The sequence below is a fragment of the Vanessa cardui genome, chromosome 24 (assembly GCF_905220365.1).
Source record: "Vanessa cardui chromosome 24, ilVanCard2.1, whole genome shotgun sequence".
NCBI lineage: Eukaryota > Metazoa > Arthropoda > Insecta > Lepidoptera > Nymphalidae > Vanessa > Vanessa cardui.
The window spans coordinates 3,760,655-3,775,064 of NC_061146.1; the positions used below are offsets into that span (position 1 = coordinate 3,760,655).

Below are 14,410 nucleotides of genomic sequence, written 5' to 3' on the forward strand. Positions count from 1 at the left end.
TAAAGATTTTTTTATATGCAACCTTGTTTAAATTTACGCTATAAGTATCTCTAAATGAATTTCACTTAATTTATTAAATATTAAATTAAGCCACGTAATGTATACAATATACATATTACTAGTAAAAACCACAACGCTGTTTCCTAATATCAGACTAAAAAATATTTTTATGTCATATCTGAAACTTTCATAGCTCTGTCACGCCTAAACAAAGGATGTTTTCGTTCACATTTGAGGTATTTGTGTCAACAGCGATACGACTGAAACAACAAATCAAATGGAAACTACGAATCCATATAAAGCATATAAGAGTCTTATATTTATGTCCGAAGTATTAAGAAATTAAAAAAAGCAAGAAAGGACTATTTATTTGTAAGATAACATCGCTAAAATATAAAATAAAATACAACAAAAATTTGTAGAAATAATCTTTTAATTTTTTTTTCATAACACAAAATACAGTAAATAATACACACACATAATAAGTTTACTTAAAACGAAGGAGATTTAGAATACAATAACAATTATACATTTCTCTTTCAAATGAATCTAATTTATTAACGTCTTTGACTATAGATTATATAAATCTACTGTTTATAATATGCAATAATAAAAAGTAAAATGAGTAATCGTATTAAAACGACCGTAATTATATGAGTTCATTATCCAATTATACGTCGGATGAAATTAGCTTAAAGTCAATAACATCGTGTTCGAAATTATTCATAATAACATTAAAAAATAAACAAATTTTATTTTTTTGACGAATGCTTTTACTATACCTGGTCATGAATTAATAATAATATCTGGTCATAAACTAATCGTTTCAAAAACATATCGAAAGCTAATTATAAGACAGAAACAACTTCTATGCAGTGCTCAAAAATATTTGTCATGCGGCATATGAAAGAGGATACATAAATTATTAATAAAAACGTTAAAAAATAGTTCATAGTTCCCAAAAACCTTTAATATTTATATAATAAAGTCTATTCTATTATAAGTTTTAGTCCCAAATGTAAACATCACTCGTGATATGGCGATGAATGAAACTGAACTAGAAATGCAGAACCAATGTCATAAGTCATAGTGCTTCGATTACTATGAGCAACCGCTTCCTTGATTCTTATTAGAAAATATATATTGCAAGGGTAGTGAATATCCTAAACATATCTTACAAATTTTCAGTAAAATTAGTTGACTGAAGAGTTAAACATTTTATAGAGGCGGCAGTAATATTATTTTTTAATTTAACAATAAGCTATTGAATTTTGATTTTCATTACTTTTATTTAAATATAAAATTTTATTATTTAGATAGTTAACAACTCTTGCATAATATGAACATTACTGTAAGCAAACGCAATATAAACTTGTTAAGTCGTCTCAGCTTATCCGTGTTAATGGCCACTTGTAAGTTAACGGCTGCCTATCTTAATTTGTGCCATCTTCTCTCGTTTCCTTGTAGATGTCGTGACAGATACAGGAGCGGTAATGTTCGGATGACATTCTATGCTGAAAGATATATAGACACTGAGAAGACATGTAAAACACGCAATGGTTTCTTTCAAAGATATATTACGATTGTGTGAGACGATTTGTTGTTAATAGATGGCGTTAATAGTTATTTTAATCGCGCTGTAAGTCTTATGTATGTGTGCTATATGTGTATATCGTCATTAAAAAATAATTCATTGTAAATCATGTATTAACGGGCATATGGTACATGACATCTTGGATACCTTGCTTGGCTAATATCACTGGCGATTTTATTATATGAGCCGAGATGGCCCAGTGGTTAGAACGCGGCATCTTAACCGATGATTGCGGGTTCAAACCCAGGCAAGCACCGCTGAATCATGTGCTAATTTGTCTTTCTAATTCATCTCGTGCTGAGCGGTGAAGGTAAACATCGTGAGGAAACCTGCATGTGACCAATTTCATAGAAATTCTGCCACATGTGTATTCCACCAATCCGCATTGGAACAGCGTGTTGGAATATGTTCCAAACCTTCTCCTCAAAGGGAGAGGAGGCCTTTAGCCCAGCAGTGGGAATTTACAGGCTGTTGTTGTTGTTTTGTTGTTATTGAATATAAACGTTTTATTCAATATTTATATATCAAATCTAGATATACCTTTCTTATCATGTATTATTTTTACAACGAAAAATCCCTCTGTGTAAATACACTTAGGCGACATCGAGTTTTACTATTTTTGTAAAGCACCCTAAATGTACTTTATGACGTAATTCCACTAAACCCGTTCGACAGCCACAGGTGTTTTTCGAAACTTTAATATAACGAGCATTTTATATGTTTAAATTGAAACACATTTTTTTTTTAATTTCTGTTATAAAAACATATCAATTGAAATATTTACATAAACATTGAAACATAAAAATAATGTCATTATAATTTTTATATGTCCGTAATATTTCAAAAGAATATTGTATAATTTATACGTTACTTAATATAAAACCTATTCTGTTCTTTATTGTCATTCAAAGTAATTCAATCAGAATATACAATTACGACTGTAATGTTATGTTTAATTAAAATAACGATAACTTAAATAAATGAGGTCTTCAAGTCCGGATGTGACGAAAGAGTATTTATAACAAATGAAATCCAACATATAAAAAAAAATCGCAACAAAGAGACACAGAATTTCGTGTTATTATTATAACAACATATACCAAGGAAGTATGTATAACGCCAGTTACACTAAAGGCCGTAGAAAGCGTATAGGGGATAAGATGGCATAAGAGCGTCCCGCCATTTGCCGTCACGGCAATAAATACAATAAATAACCCAAGGCGTGCCAATACATGTTTCATATCAAAAATAAAGGTTATCGAATAACATACCCAGCAAACAGATTTTTATACGTTTATCACCAATTGAAGTTTTAGATATATTTTATTGATTTACATTTTCTGTAAATTGTATAAAATGTGACGAAGATTGTTTAAGTTATTGGAAAATATGCCGATTGAGAGCCATATTGACACATGATATATAGTAACAGCCTGTAAATTTCCCACTGCTGGGATAAGGTCTCCTCTTCCATTAAGGAGAGGGCTTGGAACATATTCCACCACGCTGTTCCAATGCGGGTTGGGGGAATGCACATGTGGCAGAATTTCGATGAAATTAGACACATGCAGTTTCCTCACGATGTTTTCCTTCACCGCCGAGCACGAGATGAATTATAAACACAAATTAAGCACATGAATCAGCGGTGCTTGGCTGGTTTTGAACACGCAATCATCGGTTAAGATGCACGCGTTCTAACCACTGGGTCGTCTCAGCTCATGCATCTCAGTATGATACATACATACTTACATGTAATAATATAGTAATACATTTTTATCGAACTCAAAGCATTTTATTATGGTATATCGTAAGCGATAAATTGGATTGGCTCTGTAATTTAACTTTTGTCCTGACTAAATATAGGTTGCATGTTGATATCTATCACAACTAAAACGGTCGAGAAAGCTTTGTGAGCCTTACCTAATTAGGCTCGTTTGCGCCTAGGAGAAACAGTGCCAAAAGTGTAAATGATATTGCAAAAACGTTTCACCAAGTTATGCACTAAAGCTTTTAATTTAAACATAAGCCTGTGGGTGTTCGGTCATTGAAAAATTTGCGAAGGCATTTAAACACAAAGACTAATTAATTTTGCTGCATATTATTTGAAAGCATGTTCAAATGAGTTTGTATTATGAGAAGGATCGGATGTGACTCGAATATTTTAGTGCTTATTTTTTATTTTTTTAAAATAAATAATGTTTGCACAGTGATTTGTAACAGACAACAACGGTCGTATTCTACACATTCCTTAATTGATGATGAAATTCCGGTTGATGAGATCCTTGATGCTTAAATAAGTGTATATCAAATTAAACGTTATTTCACACTTTAATCTATTTTCAAAATATTAAAACAAAATACGGTCGACAGACAGGAGAAAAGGAAGCAGTTTTATCTCTGTCTATTTGTATAAGTATATAGTTCTTCCGATTTCGTTTATAACGACCAATCTCTTGAGACCAGCCAACTATGCGGGAAATATTACAGCGCTCAACTTTGTACGAAAACAGAGGTGCACTATCTATTCCCCCACTCCCAAAATCCAAAGGAACGGCGAATCCAATACGATTCGAGTTTAAGCACAGAACCAAAGGATTTACGTGCTTTGTGAGGCATAGAGTGAAGATACTTCACAACTCACAGACTTCGGGTTATTACTGAATATATAGAATTTTTCGATAAAAAAAAAACTCATTATTATGCAAACCTGGAAAACTAAGGAGCTCGGGAAATGGGGCCTTATTTTGAGCCACTATATATAAGGAGGTCTTTACTCATACATATACATGACAATTTATTTATTTTTGTGGTAATATGATTAAGATCAAGATACAAATGTACTTAGTAATTTGAACTACCCTTATTAATGTTTATTTAGTAATCAGCTATTTCAAATGAATATTAACGCTGTTATGCAATCTTAATTGAGATTCATTGTATAATTGCACTATTTTCGATAGACGTTGAATTTTATAACCGAATTAATTAATTCGAAAATTTCTCCATCGAACTATTGATCATTTAAACGACAAAAACAGTTATTTGAGCTGCCGTTTGGGGTGATTAAGGTCAGGAATATTTATGATTGAATAATTCTGTAGTTATTGTGTCGAAACAAAACATTAGTGATTGATGTTGATTATAATACGATTCGTGGTTTGTAATTATAATGTATTTTATTATTTATCTTAAATTTTTGGATGACTATGTTTGATATTGATTATGTTTTATGTGAATAAAAATTGGTTTGGTTTGAGGTTAAGACCGAAACATATGACGGGATGGTAAACTGCGTGATGCTCTCATAAGCCATCATGACCACCCCTCCATCACTGCCGCCGATATACCTACTTATTTTTTTTTTATTAACAAAATTCTATTACATTTTTGAGAGCCAAGATGGCCCAGTGGTTAGAGCGCGTACATCTTAACCTATGATTGCGGGTTCAAACCCAGGCAAGTACCACTATATATATGTGCTTAATTTGGGTTTATAATTCATCTCATGCTCGGCGGTGAAGGAAAACATCGTGGGTAAACCTGCATGTGTCTAATTTCATCGTAATTCTGCCACAAGTGCATTCCACAAACCCGCATTGGAACAGTGTGGTGGAATTTGTTCCAAACCGTCATGTTCCAAACTGTGGGAAATTTACAGGCTGTTATTTAACTTTATTCCATTTTTAAATAGTACACCTACTATATTTATTCATGAATTTTTATTATATCTGTCGGGCGGTCTGCGATGGCAACACTGTATCTTCACACACACATAAGGCGTATGTACGTCTATATATCAGAGTACACACAGAAGTGATTACCCGTTCAAGGACATTAGGGTCCTTTCAAGGAAATTGAAATATAATGTCGTTGTATTTCGCAACGTCACGTTTATGTAATATTCGGTTTTGTGCCGCGTATGATCAATTACCGTACACCAACCCTTTGGTAATTTGCTCCCGACACAAGGAACAATTTTGTATGAATAATCGACGTTGTTTAAGAAAGTTTACTTGATGGCAGGGCTTTGTGCAAGCCCGTCTGGATAGGTACCACCCTCATAAATACTTATTGTTGTTTTCCGATTTGAATAGTGGTAAATCAACTACAGGTAAAAGAACATAACATCTTAGCTTCCAAGACTGGTGACGCATTGGTGACGGTATTGAATGGTTAATATTTCCTGCAGCTGTCGTTCGGTAAGGATGACCCCATACCATTAACAATTTACTCATACTAGCTATTATATATAAATAAAGATAATGAATATGTTTCATAACTTTAAGTCTCGCGCTTGTCACTATAACAGCCTAATAGTAAAAGGGAGGAAAAATGAAAATCGCAGTTACATATGTAATGACATTATGTTCCTACTAAGTATCATCTTTATGTATATTTTTTTTAGTTGTTTTTTTAGTTAGAAATAAATCTGCATGTAAGTAGAAATACAAAGATATGACCAATTATTATACAGGGTTATTGGTAATTCGACGTACATCCGCTATGAGGTGATAGGGGTGACTATTTGCAACAATTTTAACCCCCTTACGCATAATCGAAGAATGAGCCATTTTTGAGTTATCACGTTTTTTAGTTTTTTTTCAAAATTTGTCAAAAATGCAACATCAAAATTTTATTTAAAAAAAAATAGCAATACAAACCTATCTTTTTCTTCTAATTTATAAAAACAAAATATTGCAAATAGTCCCCTATTACCTCCTAGCGGATGTGCGTCGAATTACCAATAATCCTGTATATATATAACGAAGCAGCATGTCTGAGCCCATTTTTAAAAAACATGACGTCAGCATTAATTTCAAAATTCACTAAAAATTATTAATTTAACAATCAAACAGTTTTAAACTATTAAAATAATCAATTCTGGGCACGTCTTTTTCTTAAATTCGTGGTTTCGCGCTGACATATACTTTATGCAATTAGTTGTAAGAGCTGGTATAAAACAAGATGCGTATGCGTCTCGGGATGCCCGAAAGAAGGAATGAGAAAGCGTTAGGTGCTACGTTTACAAGGGAATTCATATTTTATTTACCAAAATTGGCGCTGCTTTAGCGATATAATTAATGTTTAATGTGTTGTTTAAATTAGGTATTCTCAGTAGGTCAGTTACCTACGGATTCAAATAAATTAAATGTATATAAATATTTTATAAGAATTAAAGTTTGTTAAATTTAATCTTAATCTTTTTAGATATATCTTAAGGTTTTTAATACATTTTTTTCTTTCTACTTTAGCTGCCCAGCAAGCAAGTAACATTTGAATACATATCAAAATCCTGATTTCGCCATCATGACCCTACAATAATACGTTTTGTATCAAATGATCTATTACTTCAAGGGTTGCCCTTAATGGCGGCGTCGTATAACGTATTCTTATGTAACGCATTATTATGACATGGTTGTATAATCCTAATATTATAAACGAGAAAGGTCTTCGTCTTCGAAAGGATTTCGTTTTGGTTACACTTTTCAACTGTTCAACCGATCATCATGGACCTTTGCATATTATACTAGTATACAGATAATCATATAGGGTGCCTCAAGTCTGTCCCGAGGCAAAGCCGTGGGCGGAATTTAGTTTGCTATCTATAAAAATATATTGGATAAAATATAAAAGAAAAAAATAACAAACACCCTTTAAATGTCCCATGCTGAGACAAGGACCATGAGAATTCAACGAAGATTGATGAATACACGTATCACAATCTAATACAATATAGATAGATGTAACTAAGTCTTACGGTATGAATAACAAACACATATTAAGCTCATGAAAACATAGTGATGTTTGGAAGTTTGAATCTTTGGCAAAAATTGACGTATATTGCAACAGTACACCGCTAAATAAACAAAAGAATAGCTTCAAAAACTGAATTGAAAGTATATCACTAGCACTATACAAAAAGCATGTGTAACATCTAAGAATATAGCCTCGTGTATTGCAAAATATATAAAAATAATTCTCAAGTGCTTACATAAATTCAATAAAAATAAATTGCCCCATTAAACTAGCTGTAAGGATATACAAGATGCAAAGTATCCTCTGAAATTACAACGCGTAAAGTATGCGAACATAGGACACGTAAGGAAGACCACAGACTAAAGAATTGTTAATGATTTCAACGAATTTAAATTTAGAATTTCAGCTTGTAATGTCATTATTGTATTTGACAGCAGATTATTTAATTGATTATAATATTATTTATTGATCTGTTCATTTATAGATACGGGTAACTTCACGTTTAATTATCATAATTAAACGTTATTGTTTTTAGTTTAACACAACAATACCAACAAAATAACAGCGTATAAATGTCCCATTGCTGGGCTAAAAAACTCCTCTCCCTTTTGAGGAGAAGGTTTGGGACATATACCACTACGCTGTTCCAATGCGGGTTAGAGGAATACACATGTGGCAGAATTTCTATGAAACATGACACATGCGGGTTTCCTCACAATGTTTTCCTGCACCGCCGAGAACGAGAATAATTATAAACACAAACACATGAATATTCAATGGTGCTTACATGGGTTTTAACTCGTAATCATCCCTTAAGATGCACGCGTTTTAACCACTGGGCCATCTCGCCTCTCTTTTATAGTTAGTTTATTTTGTGTCAATATCTTATGCACTCTAAAACACCTTGTAAGAACGAGTGGCACTCATGTAATGTACGCCGAGAACTTAGTGTTTAGAGGGCGTGGCTTCCTATATGAATAGATCTACATATAATCAAACTTACTGTTAGGATATTATATTTAGTCCCAAAGATTTTTATTACAAATAGAGTTTAAATATAAGAATATATATAGCGAATATTACGCTCACAAAAATTCTGTTTTTAATGACTTAAGATTTTTCGTTATTATGCTATTCTTACTACATAGTTTTTAATATTATAAAATTTGTTTAATTTTAAGAATTGTTACCGATATAATATCACGTATTAGAACGCGTGCATCTTAACCGATGATTGCGGGTTCAAACCCTGGGAAGCACCGCTGATTCATGTGCTTAATTTGTCTTTATAATTCATCTCGTGCTCGGCGGTGAAGGAAAACATCGTGGAGAAACCTGCATGTGACAAATTTCATAGAAATTCTGCCACATGTGTATTCCACCAACTCGCATTGGAACAGCGTGGTGGAATATGTTCCACACCTTCTCCTCAAAGAGGAGGCCTTTAGCCCAGCAGTGGGAATTTACAGGCTGTTGTTGTTGTTTTGTTGTTGTTATTACGCAACTGTCTTTATATACTAGCAACCCGCCTCGGCTTCGCATAAAAGTCATTAAAAACAACATTGATATCACACTAGATATATCTAAAATTATAAGTGTTTTTTTTTTAAATCCATATATTATATATAAAAACCTTCTTCTCGAATTACTCTATCTATTAAAAAAATCCACATCGAAATCCGCTGTGAACTTTTAAATATTTAAGCATACACATGGACAGAGAAAGCTACTTCTTTTTATATTATGTAATTATATATATATATATATATATATATATATATATATATATATATATATATATATATATATATATACCTAATATGTGTATGTAAATCAAGACTATTATTGAAGTTTTAAATATTCTTCTTTCGGTATGTTGGCGGTCTAAGATTTGGTGCGTATCGTTATCGCGAAACAACCTTAATGTCGGGTAACGGCTGAGCTGAGGAGCGCAATAGTCTTTGGGGTGTCATATTCTGATACGGCCATGTTAGAATACTTGGAGATGTCATATTCTGGTTGTTATTAGGCGTTATCGCGTTTTACTACGTGAGTCTGATTGTGTGTAACAATATGTAGAATGGCATCACTTTCAAAAGTAAAAGTGGATAAAACGAAGCTACAGCTTCTTCAATTTGAAGGAAAATGTTTTGCTGTCTAGGGTAAGGTTATCTTCTACATACACCATTTAAAACTAGACAACTTGATAATAAGTGACATGATAAGAAATATTACTTCTTAGATAAACAATTCACCACCAGTCCTGAAAGCTAAGATGCAATGTTCCTTGTGCCAAAAGTTACACTGGCTCACTCGCCTTCAAACTGAACCATAATAAATCTTATGAGGGTGATAATCACTTAGGCCCTTCTTTACCAACCATAAGATGGATTTTAAAAACAAATTAAACACATCAAAATTAAGCCGCGCTCTCCCGGATGTAAGCCCGCAATCATCTGTTAAGATTTACTGGGCCTTCGCGGTTCTTCATGAGACAGCTTTTATCCAAGTTAATTTAAAGTAATTAAGGCACCCAAGATGAGACTTTTGCCTAAAATATCAATTTTTATATATATTATGTCTCGCATTAGCGTTTTATGTATTATGTGCACATTTTTAAATAATAAATTTGGCAAATTTTAGATGCAAACAGGCGTAGTATTTTTAATAAAAAATAAATGTAAGAACCGTTTTACAATTGGTGATGATAATATATACAAAATGTGATATTTTGTTTTTACCCATATTGTTAACATTTAATTACACCCGTGGAAGTGAAATTACATTTACAACCGGTCAAATTTCGTATCGGATTACTATGGGAGATACATACAAATACGGCGAAATGTTAACCTCCATAAATATTATGACGTCTAAAAATATCAATACATTACCTCCTTATATAAATATTGAAATTTCAGATCCTTCAATCCCTTCGCTTAAAACGACCATTTATCTTGTTACGCTTAAATCGATTTATAACGCCATACAGTCAAGCATTGTTACGGGTCATGATAGATAGGCAGTTTCCTGCATATCCGTTGTGAACTCGACATGTATGGATTTATTAGAACCGGTTTACACTGGATCGTGCTGACAATTACTTTCTAAATTTCAATGGGCTAAAAGTTATTTCCGCTTGGACAGATACAAAGAAACTATATTACATAAGTACATTACATTAAGATAAAACTGTAGTCGTTCGCAATTGTACGAACAAATCCTCGTGGACGAGTTTATCTTTACTGACTTTATTTAACCAGTTTTTTCTTGTTAAAACCGACTTTTGCTCGAAATATTTAGTTTCTGCTTTCTTTGTTTATTTATATGCTTAGATAAGCTGTCATGGAAACAAAATTGTGGCAACACGCACACTAGTACAGTAGGATGATGTGTGGGGAGTGTTACGCACACAAAGGCAGTAAAATTGACTCATTTGTTTTATTTACACTCTATCAAATCGAATTAATGAAGTTTGGATGAAAACCCGGATCAGACCAACGTGTAAGTCTATACAGGGTAGCCTATTGAAATATTCTCAGTAGCTCGGAATCAGTAAGCAGTGCTTACACCCGGAAAGCGCGGTAAGCTGTCCTGTGCCTGATTATTTTCCGGTCGAGTCAGATTTTCCGTGCCATCGGATTACGAGAGTGATTATAGAATACACTTGTGTTTGCACACACACAAGTGCACCATTATTTTTCTACATAGATGTGTTTGTATACACACTCATGCATTATTTTTTTACTTAGATGTGTTTGTATACACTCTCGTATAATTTTTCTAGATATATGGCTAGTCTTCTTAGAAAATTGCAACCATGTCTGTAAAAATATTCAATAAGTCGTAAGGAAATGGTGCAATATTTGATCTGAACATCCTTGTTCCAGAAGCTGGTGGTAGGTAGTCCCAATCAACGAAACTGGCGGGGTATACTCATCGCGCTGCTGGTGATTGTCGCCGTTCTTGCGCTGATAGTCACATCGGTGGTGCTTTTAACACCACCTGATGAGGGGCCAAGGGTGAAAGGCAGACGGCTGAAGATACAAGACTTACTTACGGATGAACTGGTGCCTATCCGGTGGAATGGAACGTGGATATCTGGTAAGTAAATAAAGTATAGTAAAGATTAATATACAATTTTTCTTTTGCATATTTTTTGTACTGTTATATTGGTCTTAGAATTTAACGACATAATTATAATAATACACCCAAAATTTCATAAAGCTGCATACTATTCAATTTATTTAGAAATTATTTTCATATTTGTATGACATATTAATTATACGTATATTGTTTGTTCACTGAGTTAGTAAATAAATGTATATAATACCAAATCTCTTGTTTGTTAAGGTTGTTTTAACTTCGATAAGAAGATTTTAAACCACTCGCTTGACTGAAACAAGTTAGAAAGCTCAAAGAATTGATCTCGTAAGCCCGTGACCTGTGGCTTGTAGCTTGTAATATCTACGATTGAAACTATACTTTTCAATAAAGATTAGTTGATGTTTGGATGAAACGCTGAATATACGAGAATTATTTTTGTTATTCTTTTATCGGACATGTCGAATTTACGATATAATAACCATGTATTCATAGTTATCTATCTATTTTATCTCAAATCTATTCATTCATAGGTTTGTATTGCTTTTTCTATACTGGCGGTTGTTTTTTCTTTGTCCATCATTAAGTATATTTCTTCGACGTAGAATTAATAAATATCCAATTAAAGGTGTCGTTTAGCTAAATGTTAACTTTGAGATCATTTGTTTAATTTTAAATATGTTAAGTCATAAACGGCGAAAAAAATGTAGAGTTGCAAAGAAACATATTTATTAAAAATCTTTCTTAAAATATAAAGACCAGTCATAAAATGCCCGAGTGACTATAAAAGCAATGAACTGCAATACAAAATTTTTAAAGGAGACCTATTCAGACTTCAACGGAACTTCTAACGAAAAATAATATATTGATTCTTTGCTAGAAAGCTGGGCTTTTAAAATATTTAAAGCTCAACGGTTCCTTACTCCTTTAGTAATCATTTTCATATATAGTATATTAATTAATTCAAATCAATCAAATATATGTATATGTATATGTTAATTACATCAAATTACATTCATCAGAGGCTCTATACCCCTATACTAGAAAACCCCGTATCTTAGGGGCTAGTAACTTCCCAATCAGTGTTTATATTTATTAGACTTTTTATTTTGTTAAAACATTATGCTTAAATACAAAATGACAGTACAAAGAAAGAGAAAATAAATACAGTACAAAAAAATCGAATTAATTCATCATTCTTCATAAAGTTTTCATTAATAACGTATTTTCAGAATTTAAAACAAAAATCTACTGTTAAGGTTTACGTGTTTTCACCTCTCTATTGTTGCATAAGCGGTCAAGATAATACTATACTCACTTTAATATTAAATATGGTATTAAAACCTTTTGACATCAATAATGTAGTCCTTCACTTCAGATCTTAATAACAGTTATTATATTATTATTTAATTATTAAAACCGGTGCGTGTACTAATGTACGTACATCAGAAGTTTTAAACCTTCGTTTAAATTATATAGTGTGAAGTTCTATCTCGACCAATTTGTCAATAGTCCCGTGAATAAGGACTAAATAAAGACTGAACTTCGGAAAAATAGGAAAGTTGGATTTTGGGATGAACCTTCCTCTTGTGGTAAACAAAATCCAAAAGACCTCATTGATCCATGTGCCGCTAAGACAGTTATCCAGGGTCGAATGCAACAAAGAGTTTTTCGCGATTATCTCGTGATCGGTCATTCTGCCCGCTCATCTTAAAAATCATCATCATCATAATACACGAAAAGAAGAAGAAGAAGTTATATACAGATATTTTATTGCCCCAAAATCAACTGCGGTCTGTAAACATCAAATCTCAGAAACACCAGTAAGATAAAGTAGATGCTTCCTCCGAGTGAACACAGAAAATTCATTTGTAAGAATATTGTCTCGCTCTCTCCGAGTTTCGGCCTCTTTCTAGATCTCTAGTGTATTCGAGAATTGCTTATACTCCAATAACGGCTACCGTATTGAATTTAAAATTGTATATTTTCAATTTTCATTTTATTCGAACACGTTTCACTTTAAATGGAAAGTTATAATGATTTGTAATATAAATTTTATTATGAAGGAATATAATATTTTTTATGATAACCATCTAGTGATATGTTTTCATCACTGCCCATAGACATCGGCGCTTTTACCCTGGATCACTAACTCTTCAATCCGGAACACACGGATGAATGGGTATTACCTACCCAGGCGGACTTGTAAACAATCATACCATACAAAGTTAAATAAATACATAATATACATAAATGGATACGGTGTTTCTGTTAAATAATAAAAGACTGTCATTTTTCGCCCATGAAAGTTATCAGTTACCAGGATTTTATAATATTCTTTTGTTTTAACAATTGATTAATACAGGTAAAATTTGGTCACGGTTTCGTATATTAAATGCCAGTTTCTTAAATCTTTACATATAATAAATTCGTTCTGTCTGTTTGTAACATTAAAACAACAGCTTTTTACTAAATGCATATGTATACACGGTCCATGTATGAAACATTTTTTACCTTTTTGCCAGTCTATTATATTCCGGCTAATCTCTGGAACGACTGGACCGATTTCAACTTTCACTGACAGATAGCTGTGATAAAGCCTAACTTAGGCTACAACATATTTTTGTTAAATTCAAACTCGCACGAATTCGGAGGCACAGCTAGTTCTTTATAAATTCAGATTAATTCGTTTGCCTTAAAACTAAACGCTCATTGGTCGTCTGTTACGTCATTGACTGCAACCGACCAATGATCGTTCAGACTAAAGTTAAATGAGTTAATCTCAAGTTAGTAAAGTAAAGTAAAAAGTTAAGTAAAGTAACAGCCAGCCTGTACATTTCCCACTGCTGAGATAAGGCCTCCTCATCAATTAAGGAGAGGGTTTGAAACATATTCCACCACGCTGTTCCAATGCGAGTTGGTGAAATGCACATATGTCAGAATTTCGATGAAATT

At 32.7% G+C, this 14,410-nt stretch overlaps 1 protein-coding gene across 3 annotated transcripts in view; it reads left to right on the plus strand.

Moving 5' to 3' along the window:
• LOC124540118 (inactive dipeptidyl peptidase 10) overlaps positions 1-14,410 on the plus strand; it is a 199,087-nt gene that overhangs the window by 65,049 nt on the left and 119,628 nt on the right. For 2 of the 3 annotated variants that reach the window (XM_047117549.1, XM_047117550.1), the window contains one exon: positions 11,242-11,455. In XM_047117549.1, coding sequence (XP_046973505.1) covers positions 11,242-11,455 — 214 coding nt within the window. The remainder of the gene's footprint in view (positions 1-11,241; positions 11,456-14,410) is intronic. The other variant, XM_047117551.1, reaches the window with a different exon arrangement.